Consider the following 11,856-nt stretch of genomic DNA (forward strand, 5'->3'; position numbering starts at 1 on the left):
CCTCGAACTTACGACTGTCCTCACATTTTACGTTTTTGCCCTATCTTGTCACCATGGTGATGAGAAGCAGTTGTGAAATGAGTGACATGGTTGTTAAGAATGCTACAATGGGCATAAATGATGACCAGTCATAAGTGTGAGGACCGGTCAAAAGTGCGAGGAACTGTCAGAAATCACTTTTTTCAGCCCTCTGGGTAGTCCTTTTGTGCATATGGACTACTCAGAGGGCTGAAAAAGTTATTTTTGACTGGTCCTCGCACTTTTGACCAGTCCTCGAACTTACGACTGTTCTCACATTTTACGTTTTTGCCCTATCTTGTCACCATGGTGAAGAGAAGCAGTTGTGAAATGAGTGACATGGTTGTTAAGAAAGCTGCACGGGCATAAATGTGAGGATGGTCATAAGTGTGAGGACTGGTCAAAAGTGCGAGGCCCAGTCAGAAATGACTTTTTTCAGCCCTCTGAGTAGTCCCTATGCACATAGCCACGCCCACCCGGTCACATGACGAGCTAGCCATGCCTACACAGTCACGTGACCAGCTAGCCACGCCCACCCAGTCACATGATTGCCAAGCCACACCCCCAACTAAGCCACGCCCACAGAACCTGTTGTTAAAAAAATTGAATCCCACCACTGCCTGGGACTTCTACTCATGAGACCACCAGCGCAACATATCATGCTTTATTGGGCAACTGGGCAGCATCATTTGTGAGTCACAGTCAAGGCTTGAGTTTTGGATATCACTTTTTTTGCTATCTCTTCAAGTGAGGGAATTGCCTGTGGGAATTGTCCCCTCCCCCATGGAATTAGCAGGGAGATATGACTACTTGGTCTTTTAGTGCTACAGAGCAAAAATCAACCTAGGAGAAGCTTTGTAGAGGTAAACGAAGGGAATAGTTTCAGTCTAATTCTGAATGGTGTGTCTCTCTCTGTGTGCATGTGTATGCAACCACTTTTACAATACAGACAATACAAACATTTTGGACATATTTCTCCTCCCCACCAGGAAGAAATCTAAGGTGTACATAACTTGCTGTGACAACCACTCCCAAATACAATTTTTACAATAAACTGATTACAATATAAATGAGACAAGAAAGAAAACCTTACAATGAATTTCCACCGTCCCCTGATAGTCTTTCCAGCTGTCTTCTGGGGATTGAAAAGAGTCTTTTGGTCTTTACTTGTCCATCTCAGGGTCTTTTCCTTAATGTCTGTTGGGTAGCATGCTTGGTGGTAAGGCTGGTCAGTCAGGCCTGGGAAGGTCTGCTCCACTCTGGTTGCTGTGATGACTTTCAGTGGAGGCTGGATTCATACCCAATTCCTGGCTCAAACAGATGGAAGGTCTCCTCTGGAGGCAGCACCTGGATCCATGTGCTTTGCTTCCACAGTTGCAGTGTTAAGTTGGGCAATTGAGGAGGCAGAAGCAAGGTAGTGCGTGACAACAACTCTGTTGCAATATTTTCAGGATCAGACTCAATAATATTAGTAAGAGTTAAAGGTTTAAATATATTTCCTTTTATTTACAATAGGCATTCTATATTCACTGAATATTCACAGATAGAAGCGAGGAAAAGGGTGTAGGTGGCTCCTTATATATACAATGGGTGGAGCTATAAGTGGGAGTGGTGAATTATGAATACATTAAGAAGTGAAGAATAAGTTAACCCCTGATACCCCGTTCATATATTATTTACACATTAGAGAATAAGGCATTTACATCTGACAAATCCCCCTCTAAATGCCGATTCGTTATACAACACCAATTACACTCAGATTCAGGACAATACAATACATACAATTTAGAAGTTAAATATTTGTGTTGCTTAGAAGGTAAAGGCTTTGTCAATATGTCAGCTAATTGTTCTGAGGTATCACAATGCACTGCTTTAATAAATCCATCCTGAGATAATTGTCTCACATGTTTAAATTTTATATCTATATGTCTGGACCTTTGTCCAATGGCATCAGATCTAGATATTTCAATGGCTGCTTTATTATCTTCATGCATAACAAAAGGCAAAACAGGTTTTTTCCAAACATCTGAAATTAAATCATTAAACCATACAAGGTTATTTGCAGCTTTGGATAAACAAACATATTCCGCTTCTGTCGTTGAAGTGGCCACTAGTTCTTGTTTACCAGTGTACCAGTAAACTGGACAGTCATTTAAGAGAAATATATAACCAGATGTACTTTTTCTACATGAGGTGTCTCCAGCCCAATCTGCATCTGCATAACATGTAAGCTTTGGTTCTTTATTGTCTTTAGGTTCTAATATTAAGCAAAAGTCTAGTGTACTTTTCAGGTATCTTAAAATTCTTTTAACAGCTTCCCAGTGATACATTGTTGGTTTGCTGACATGTCTGGATAATAGATTGAGTGGTAAGGCGATATCTGGTCTAGTCCAATTAGATATATAAAGAAGTGAACCTATGATTGATCTATAAAACGTGTTATCCTTGAATTCGGGGGAAGATTCATCAGTATTTCTTAGAAAATCAGTTTGCATAGGAGTATCACAAGGTTTGGCATTGTTTAAATTGCATTTATTTAAAAGTTCTACAATCTTATCTCTCTGAGTAAGTTTGAATCCCCTTCTAGTCTTATTAATTTGGACACCAAGATATTTGTTTACTTTACCTAGAGATTTTAACGAGAAATGTTCATTTAGTTTGGTTACAAAGGTTTCTCTTCTCTCTTTATGTTTTCCTATGTATAAAATGTCATCCACATAAATCAATACAAATTCAATGTAATCATCATCCTTTTTGACAAAAAAGCAGTTATCAGCAGTAGTAGCGTTGAAGTCCATGGTTCTAAGTACTTTCACTAAACAATCATACCATCGTTTACCAGATTGTTTTAACCCGTATAAACTCTTGTTTAACAACCAAATTTCATTTTTGTTTGTGTATTGACTGTGAGGTGCTCTTACGTATATTTCTTTATCTAGTTTAGCGTGTAGATACGCAGTCTGTATGTCGTATTGAAATACATCAAGGTTGAGTGCTGATGCTACCACTAGAGCTGTTTTGACACTCTCTGTTCTTACTGTGGGGGAATACGTGTCAGTATAGTCCTCCGGATATTTCTGTGCATAACCTTGTGCAACTAGTCTAGCTTTGTATAGAGTATTGCCTCCCTCTAAGTTCTTAATTTTATATATCCACCTGGTACCAATAATTGTTTTATCCTTAGGTGCAATTGCAGGTGTAAATACATTTAATCCTTGTAAACTTTCCATCTCTTTTTTCATCGCTAATTCCCATTTTTCCTTTTCTTCACGAGGGAGTTTTAACACTTCCTCATATGTATTGGGTGTTGTTGGCTCACCATCCATATGCATTATGTAATCTTTGTATTTATTTGGCATTTGATTTCTGGTGTTTCTAATGGTTTTTTCAGGTTTACTATCGTTATCATGCAAATATCTTGCTTCCTTTTTTGTTAATGTGTCTGTCTTAATTTTGTGTTGGCTATTTGTCCAAATTTTGGTTTTGTTCTTATTTTTGTTGATATTTTGCTTTTCTATGATCCCTTCTTCATGAGATTTTGTACCTTTATATTTATTTGGAAATATTTCATTAAGATGTAATTTAGACCAGTTAGCCTGTTCATGGAACACAGCTGTTCTGGAGACTATAAATTTGTTATTGTTATCAATGAATCTGTACCCTTTAGTACCGGTTTCATATCCCATAAATCTGAGTCTTCTGGATACGTTTTCTCCCTTTCTTCTTAATTGTTTAGGTATGTGTACGTCTGCAGTGACTCCAAATATATGCATGTGTGCTAATTTTGGTTTTCTATTATACATCACTTCATATGGTGTCTTATTTACAATGCTGGACCATGTTCTATTTTGTGTGTAATTTGAATAATGTAAGGCTTCTGACCAGAATTGTTTGCTTAAGCTAGCATCTTCCAATGTGCATCTAATCATGGTTTGTAATGTGGAATTTTTCCTCTCTGCAATCCCGTTCTGGAACGCAGAAAATGGACTAGATGTGTAATGTAACATTCCTTTGTCTTTTAACCATTGGGAGAATTCTTTAGACATGAATTCGCATCCCCTATCTGTCATAATTTGTTTTATTTTGATGTTGTGTTGTGTTTCTATGCGTTTGTAAAATTCTTTAAATTTTTGAAATGTTTCATCTTTGTGTTTTAATGTATAAACAAACCCATAGCGGCTATAATCGTCCACTATTGTCAGGAAGTAACGTTTTCTATAAGTGATTGATGGAGTTAATGGACCAACTAAGTCCATGTGTACTAAATCAAAAATTTTGTTAGTTGATCTAGTAGATTTTCTTGGCCTGGGGCTAGTTTTTAGTTTTGTAGATTTACATACTGAGCATTCCAAATAGTTTTCACAATTTTTTATTTTAACACCTTCTGCGTGTTCAGTCATTTTTTGTACTACAGGAAAACTGGCATGTCCTAACTTCCTATGTAAGATGTGAGCACACTCATCATGAATTGGCTTACCTATTTTTGGTTTTTTTTCATTGTGTGCATCTTTGTGATCATGAGATGTTTTACACTCATCATTGTCACTATTGCTAATATTTTCATCATCTACTTCAATACAATCTTCCATATTTGAGTCAATGTTATGCAACCATTTTTCCTTAGTTATCAGATAAGGTAGGCCTCCTTTAATCATCACTGTGCCTATATTTATTTTATTCTTCTCCAAAATCGCTTTTCCTTTTGAAAAAACAATGTTAATGTCAGAATCTCTACTTAGTTTTATAGCACTTAGTATGTTATGAGGTATCTCAGGTATTAGCAATACCCCCTCTATTTTTCCTAGACCAGGCAAGGTTACATTCCCTCTACCTAATACTTGCACCTTTTCTTGGTTAGCTACCTTTATTACAAATTTATCTTCTGCAAATGAAGACAATATATTTTTGTTATTAGTGGTGTGATTAGTTGCTCCAGAATCAATAAGCCAATTATTGTTCTCATTTTGCTGTATGTTAGTGTTGTCTTGTTTATTTAGCCCGTTCAGTGAGCCAGATTTTCTATCCTTTGAATTATCTCTGCCCCCTCTATTCTCTTTGTAATTTGGTGGGCTCCTATATCTATGTCTATCTATGGAAGACTGTCTATAATTGTATTTGTTTCTATATTCTGACCTATGCCTTTCTCTTGAAATTTTGGGACAGTCTCTTCTATTGTGTTCCCTGGATCCACAATTGTGGCATTTAAATGTTTCATTATATTTTTCTTGGAAAGTTACTTTCCTATATGGTTTGTGTTCTGTGTGATTGCTAGAACGATTCCTTCTTGAATTGTCTTCTGCTATCAGTTTATTGGATAGACTTTCTATGGATAAATATCCTAGATTGATAGTGTCTAAATGTGACATAAAATTGTCCCATGATGAATCAAGTGAGTTGATAATAACACTTTTCATTGTTTGGTCTGAAATCACCTCCCCCCTCAAATGCAGCTCAGCTCTTATTTTGTTTAAATATATTAAATGCTCATTTATGGAAACCCCTGGTTTTACCCTAGATGAAAAGAAATCTTTAGACATCCTTGTGGTGGTAGCTACACTGTCACTGTGAAATAAATTAAACATGCATTGAATGATTTCTGAAACAGTCAGATTTGGCTTAATGCTATGATACATTGCAGGAGACACACTAGATATTATTAAGAAAAATGCTCTATGGTGTAAACAATCTATTTTTAGAGTCCAAGGTCTTTTTGGGGGACTAGTGATAAAAAATAATAAGTTTTCCTTCATAAAGACAACCTGGAGCTGTTGATACCATTCTTGCAAATTAACGCCATCAACCCTTAGCTTTGGGAAGTCACTGGGTAAATTTCCGACATTATTGTGTCCATTACTTACAACCTGAGGTAGTCCGTGGTCTCGCAAGTGTAGAAAATTGCAAAACGGCATGGGGATGCTCGCAACGAGTCTGCATGGTCTCCTCGCCAGTTCATGTCTTCCCGGACCGTCTGCGTAGTTTTGCGCATGCGCGTTGTCCATTTCTTCTTTGGAGTCGTCGTGGAAGGTTCTCTCCATTGTGGCTCGCTCGTTCTGCTCCTCTTCAGATGAATCGGTCTCTGGTTCAATTTTGGGAGTCTTGACGACGGCGGCTGCTCTTCCTCTTCCCCTGAGGGCTTTGGTGCTTGCTTCGGTTTGTGGCGTAGGGCGGTACCGGCAGGGCTCTCTGGGTTCGGGCGTCGGCGTTCTCGTAGTCAGGATGGGAGCGGGCAGGTCTTGAGGCATCGGCTTGCTCGCTCGCTTCTTCGGTAGCTGTTTGTTAATTTTTAGTTTTGGCCCAAATGCAGCAAAAAGCGTTTTCATTGCTGATTTTATTTGGGAGTTTGTTGAATCATCTTCACTTTCTGATTCTGATTCTTCTGAGGAGTTTGAATCTTCTTTTTCATTTTCGTTGTTTGGTAACGTTTTTCGCGCCAGAAATTTTGAATTGAGCATTTTGATTGGCTCTGCTTCGCTCACCCTGGAGGCCTGTTGAAACCAAGATGGCTGCCATTCAAAATTTTGCGCGGGATCACCGTTTTTCTTCTTCGTAATGACTTTCTCTGCAGTCATATCACTCACTATTTTTGGGTCCTTAGACTTTTCATTAGTGATGTTTTTCTCTCTCGCTGCTCCGCTGTTCTTCAGCATATCTTGGAGTTTCGCGATGAGGCTTTCATCATTCTTCTGGCTCTTTAATAGTTTTAATATCTCTGACCTGAGTTCGTTATTCTCTATTTCGATTTCCTTCTGGTCATCAATTTCATCTATTATTTCTTCGTCTTCAGTGGTGTATTCTTCGGATTCTCTCGAAATTGCGTTTGTAGATTCGTTGATTATTTCTTGTTCTGTTTCCATTTCTTTGCTGTAGGCCCTGGTGTTGGGCCTATCTTTCTTAGACATTTTTAAGTTTTTTTATTGAGTCAATTAACCATCCTCTGCTACCAGCTTGTTGCAATATTTTCAGGATCAGACTCAATAATATTAGTAAGAGTTAAAGGTTTAAATATATTTCCTTTTATTTACAATAGGCATTCTATATTCACTGAATATTCACAGATAGAAGCGAGGAAAAGGGTGTAGGTGGCTCCTTATATATACAATGGGTGGAGCTATAAGTGGGAGTGGTGAATTATGAATACATTAGGAAGTGAAGAATAAGTTAACCCCTGATACCCCGTTCATATATTATTTACACATTAGAGAATAAGGCATTTACATCTGACAAACTCTTTATTGTAGTGTGAACTTCAACAAAGGTTACAGGCAAACAGCTCCCTTTATATACCTTGCCAGCCAGGGAGCTGACCAATCACAAATGACCCATTGTTGTTTAAATCTCCCGCCAAAACCATATACATAACACCCTTCCCCTCCCAGAAGGCACTTAGGGTGTACATCTGCATACATAATCGCGCATGTGACCAGGGCGTTCCCTACGCCTGGTTGACCTGTGTAATTCAGTCAGAGGTGTGGTGTCGAGCTGGTCGGAGGGACCTTTTGTTTCTCCCAGCTCTGCCAATGGAACCTCCTGGATTTCTTCAGGGACGTTGCTTTCCTCGGCTGGGAGAAGCGTCTCGCTCGGGCGGCACTGGACACTGAAGTTCCCAGATAAGTGCCCGGATCTCATTGAGCTTGAGCTAGCTGTTGTGGAAGAGTTTGGAAGTTAGGGCTTGGACTTTGGGGTTGTGGTTCTGGTTTGGTGGCCAACCTTCTCTGGAGTTGATCAATGTGCCTTCACCGAATCCTCCTGTCTTCCATGTCTACAGTGTATGACTTGGGGCCTGTGCTGTCTGAAATTGTCCCAGCTACCCATAGTGGCCCATTTGCGTAGTTCCTGGTGAACACTGTTGTCCCTATCTGGAATTCCCTCAACTTCTTGTCCTCCCCCTTGAATCCGTCTGGGGAATTGTTGGGGTGTAATCGGTCCAGGATGCACTGTAGCTTCCTGCCCATCATGAGCTCGGCCGGACTGTGCCCTGTCACTGTGCATGGTGTGGCATGCTGGACAGCTAGGAATTTATCTACCCTGGCCTGCCAATCCCCAGCGTCTAGCCATGAGAGTGTGGCCCTCTTTGGCCGTTCTCACAAATCTTTCAGCCAGTCCGTTACTGGCCGGATGAAAAAGGGCAGAGAGTGCATGCCTGATGCCCAGCTCTGCCAGGTACCCCTCGAACTGGGTGGTGGTGAATTAGGGCCCATTATCCAATACGAGTATATCGGACAATCCATGGGTGGCAAAGAGTTTCCGAAGCACCTTTATGACCGCTTCGGAAGTCGTGGATTGCATTAGAATGATCTCGAGCTATTTTGAATAGGCATCAATGATCACTAGGAATGTTTGGCCGTGAAATGGGCCAGCGAAATCTATGTGTATCCTGGACAGGGACCCTGGGGACGTTCCCATTCCCTGACCGGTGCTGTGGGGGGATCTGGCCTGGATTCTTGGCAGGGCTGACACTTCCCCACCTACTCTGTGATGTCGTCATCCATTCGTGGCCACCACACATAACTCCTAGCTAGCCCCTTCATCCTTACGATCCCGGGGTACCCATCATGTAACATGCGCAAAACCTTTTCCCTTAAGCATAAGGGAACAACGACTCGATCGCCCCACAGTAAACACCCACCTTGCATAGACAATTCATTCCTCTTGGATGTGAACAATTTGAATTCCCCGCCTTCAGTCCTTCCCGGCCATCCCCTCGTGACCCAACTCATGACAGTCTTTAGAATAGAGTCCCGAGCAGACGTTCTTGCCACTTCAGCAGAAGTGAGAGGTCCTGAGTCCAAAGCATCAATGAGTAGGACTGGTGCCCCCGGAGTGGGGTCGTCTAGGATGTCCAGTAGCGGGCATCGGCTGAGGGCATTGGTGTGCCCCAAACTCAGTCTGGGCCGGTGGACAAGGCGGTAGGAATATGCAGCTAGGAAGATAGTCCAATGAGTCATCCATGGAGACAAGGCAGCGGGTGTGGGCCGATCCCCCACCAGTAGGCCCGAAAATGGCCGGTGGTCCGTGACAAGTTCGAAGTTCCATCCAAACAGATATTAGTGGAATTTCTTGACTCCCGAGACGGCTGCCAGGGCCTCCCTGTCCAGCTGGCTGTAGCTTTGCTCAGCACTGGACAGGGTGCGGGAATAGAAAGCGATGGGCGCCTCTAGTCCATTCAGTAATCTGTGGCTCAGGACGGCCCCTACTCCAAAAGGAGACGCATCACAGACTAGTACAAGCGGAAGCGTCGCAAGGTACTGGATGAGGAAACTGTCTGCGGTCAAAAGTTTCTTTACGGTGGCAAAAGCGGCAGCCTGAGACTTTCCCCAAACCCAGGGTGCATTTTTAGTCAATAGTCGGTGTAGGGGTTCAGCTACCGTTGCCTTGTCTCTCAGGAAAATGGCGTAAAAGTTAAGGAGACCTAGAAAGGCTTGTAGCTCCGACTTGTTTTTGGGGGTTGGCGCATTTTTGATGGCCCTAATCTTACTTTCGGTGGGGTGAATGCCCATTCCATCCACCCAGTACCCCAGGAACTCGACTGAGGGTACTGCTATCATGCATTTTGTCCGTTTGACCCATAGGCCAGCACTTCTGAATTTTTCTAACACTAGTCTTAGTCAGTCCTCTAGTTGCTTTTCACTGGTGACGATGATAAGGACATCGTCAAAATAGGGGACTACCCCTGGAAGTTCTTGTAGTAGACATTCCCTTGTATTTTGGAACAGGCCAGGAGCTATGCTAACTCCGAATTGTAGCCTAGTTCATTTGAAGGCACCTCTGTGAGTTACGATGGGCAGTGCCTCCATGGTAGCGCCATCTACTGGCAGTTGCTGGTACACCTGCGCAAGATTAAGTTTTGCGAAGATCTTGCCAGGACCCAGGGAATGGAGCAAATGATGTATGATTGGGACAGGGTAAGTGCTCTGCTGGAGACCCTTATTAATCATACATTTGTAGTCCATGCAGATGCGCACAGACCCATCAGGCTTGATGGGTGTCACAATGGGGTTCTCCCATTTGGCGTGGTGTACTGGGACTAACACCCCCTGTTTAATTAGTTTGTCCAATTCCAAGTCTATCTTAGGCTTTAGTGCGAAGGGCACTCGTCTAGCCTTAAGTCAGATTGGGGCTACATTGGGGTCAAGATTAAAAGAGATAGGGGTCCCCACGTACTTGTCCAGTCGATCATTGAACACATCCTCGAACTCCTTCATCAGGTCGTCCCTCAGGCTGCTGTCGCTCCTGGCTGGCTTGCCGCTTGCGCTGTGGACTCCGGTGAATCCCATTCCAAGGGCCTTGAACCAGTCCAGCCCCAGGAGGCTTGGTAGTCGTTCGCTGACCACAGTGAGGGGAAGCTTCTTCCGGTGCTCTCCATACTGGACCTGGAACGTGCCAACTCCTTCCACAGGGATGCGGTTCCCTTGGTAGTCCCAAAGCCGTATCCGCTGGTGCTGTAGTTGACTCCTCTTTAAGCTTGGTATCACCGCTTTCAGGGTGGCCCAGGACATGATGGATAGAGATGATCCGGTATCAATCTCCATCTCACATGTGCTTCCTTCGATCTCGACTGTGGTGTGGACCTTTTTCTTGATGGTCGCGCTAGCCTGGCCGATCCTGATGCTGCAGGTCTCATGGCTTTGAAATTTGTGCCTTTTCCTCTGGTCGCCATCTTTACTGATCCACTTGTGTCGTGCCGGCTCTGATTGGCTGTAGCCATCTCTTGGTTTGTGGCTGACTGGTAGGCTTGCCCGGCAGACACTTGCCAAATTCCCCTTCTTCTCACATCGTCTGCAGATGGCATCCCTGAACTTACAGGTCTGCCTCTGGTGTGACCCTCCGCAGCTTGAGCAGCTCCCGCGATGCTCTCTCTGCTCATGTTTCTGCCTGTCGGTCTGGAAGACGTCTTCGTCCGACTCTTCCTCGCTGTCGGTCTGGGTCATCTCACAGTGTACCGGTGTCGACTTCGGGGTGGTTTGTGAGGTGGTTGGATGTTGCAGGGTCTCTGCAGCCTTGGTCAATGACTCGTGTGCCCTTGCTTCGTCAGGGCCACTGGGTAGAGTCAGGTTAGGCTTTGCGAGCAACCTTCTCTGTAGGCAAATATCTCTCACGCCACAGATTAGTTGCTCTAGAAGTGCATCATCGAGGTCTCAGTACTCGCAGTGCGTTGCAGCCTTACGCAGGGCAGCCATGTAAGTGCTGATCGGCTTTCCTTCTCGCTGTACTCACTGCCAGAACTTGTACCGCTGGACAAATCAGAATGGTACCAGGGTGTAATGTACTTTAAGTGCAGCTTGTAGCACTTCCCATGATACCATTTGGACCGGAGTCGGCTCAGAAAGTGACTCAGCCATGTCAAAAATGTCTGGCCCGCAGTGGCTCAGGAAGAGTGCCCTTTTTCTGTTGTCTGGAAGATTGTGCATGTCACTGGCTTCCAGGGAGCACTCGAACCGGATCATGTACAACCCCCCACTTCTCTCTCTCAGGGTCGAAAGGCTTTGGCGGTACATACGCAGATATCGTGGTAGTCCTGCTATGTATGAAGCTCAGCATGGCTGAATCTGCTGCTGGTAGCTCTTTTTTGGCTTGGTTCTTGTTGCCTCAATCCCATCCTCATCACCAATGTTAAATTGGGCGATTGAGGAGGCAGAAGCAAGGTAGTGCGTGACAACAGCTCTTTATTGTAGTGTGAACTTCAGCAAAGGTTACAGGCAAACAGCTCCTTTTATATACCTTGCCGGCCAGGGAGCTGGCCAATCACAAATGACCCATTGTTGTTTAAATCTCCCGCCAAAACCATATACATAACAGCAGAGTCATCTGTGCAGGGCTGAAAGACATGAGGACAGGGTC

At 43.3% G+C, this 11,856-nt stretch overlaps 1 protein-coding gene across 1 annotated transcript; it reads right to left on the reverse strand.

The window, feature by feature from the left end:
* Nucleotides 1–10,026: 10,026 nt before the first annotated feature.
* Nucleotides 10,027–11,462, reverse strand: LOC148112886 (uncharacterized). Its single transcript, XM_087874320.1, has 2 exons — nucleotides 11,271–11,462; nucleotides 10,027–11,093 (listed from the first exon to the last, which is right to left on the reverse strand). Exons 1-2 carry the CDS (start codon nucleotides 11,460–11,462, stop codon nucleotides 10,125–10,127), a joined length of 1,161 nt encoding a protein of 386 aa, XP_087730446.1. The 3' UTR covers nucleotides 10,027–10,124.
* Between the last annotated feature and the right edge of the window lie 394 nt (nucleotides 11,463–11,856).

The sequence above is a fragment of the Pantherophis guttatus genome, chromosome 7 (assembly GCF_059756535.1).
Source record: "Pantherophis guttatus breed Tessera chromosome 7, ASM5975653v1, whole genome shotgun sequence".
NCBI classification, from domain to species: Eukaryota; Metazoa; Chordata; class Lepidosauria; order Squamata; family Colubridae; genus Pantherophis; species Pantherophis guttatus.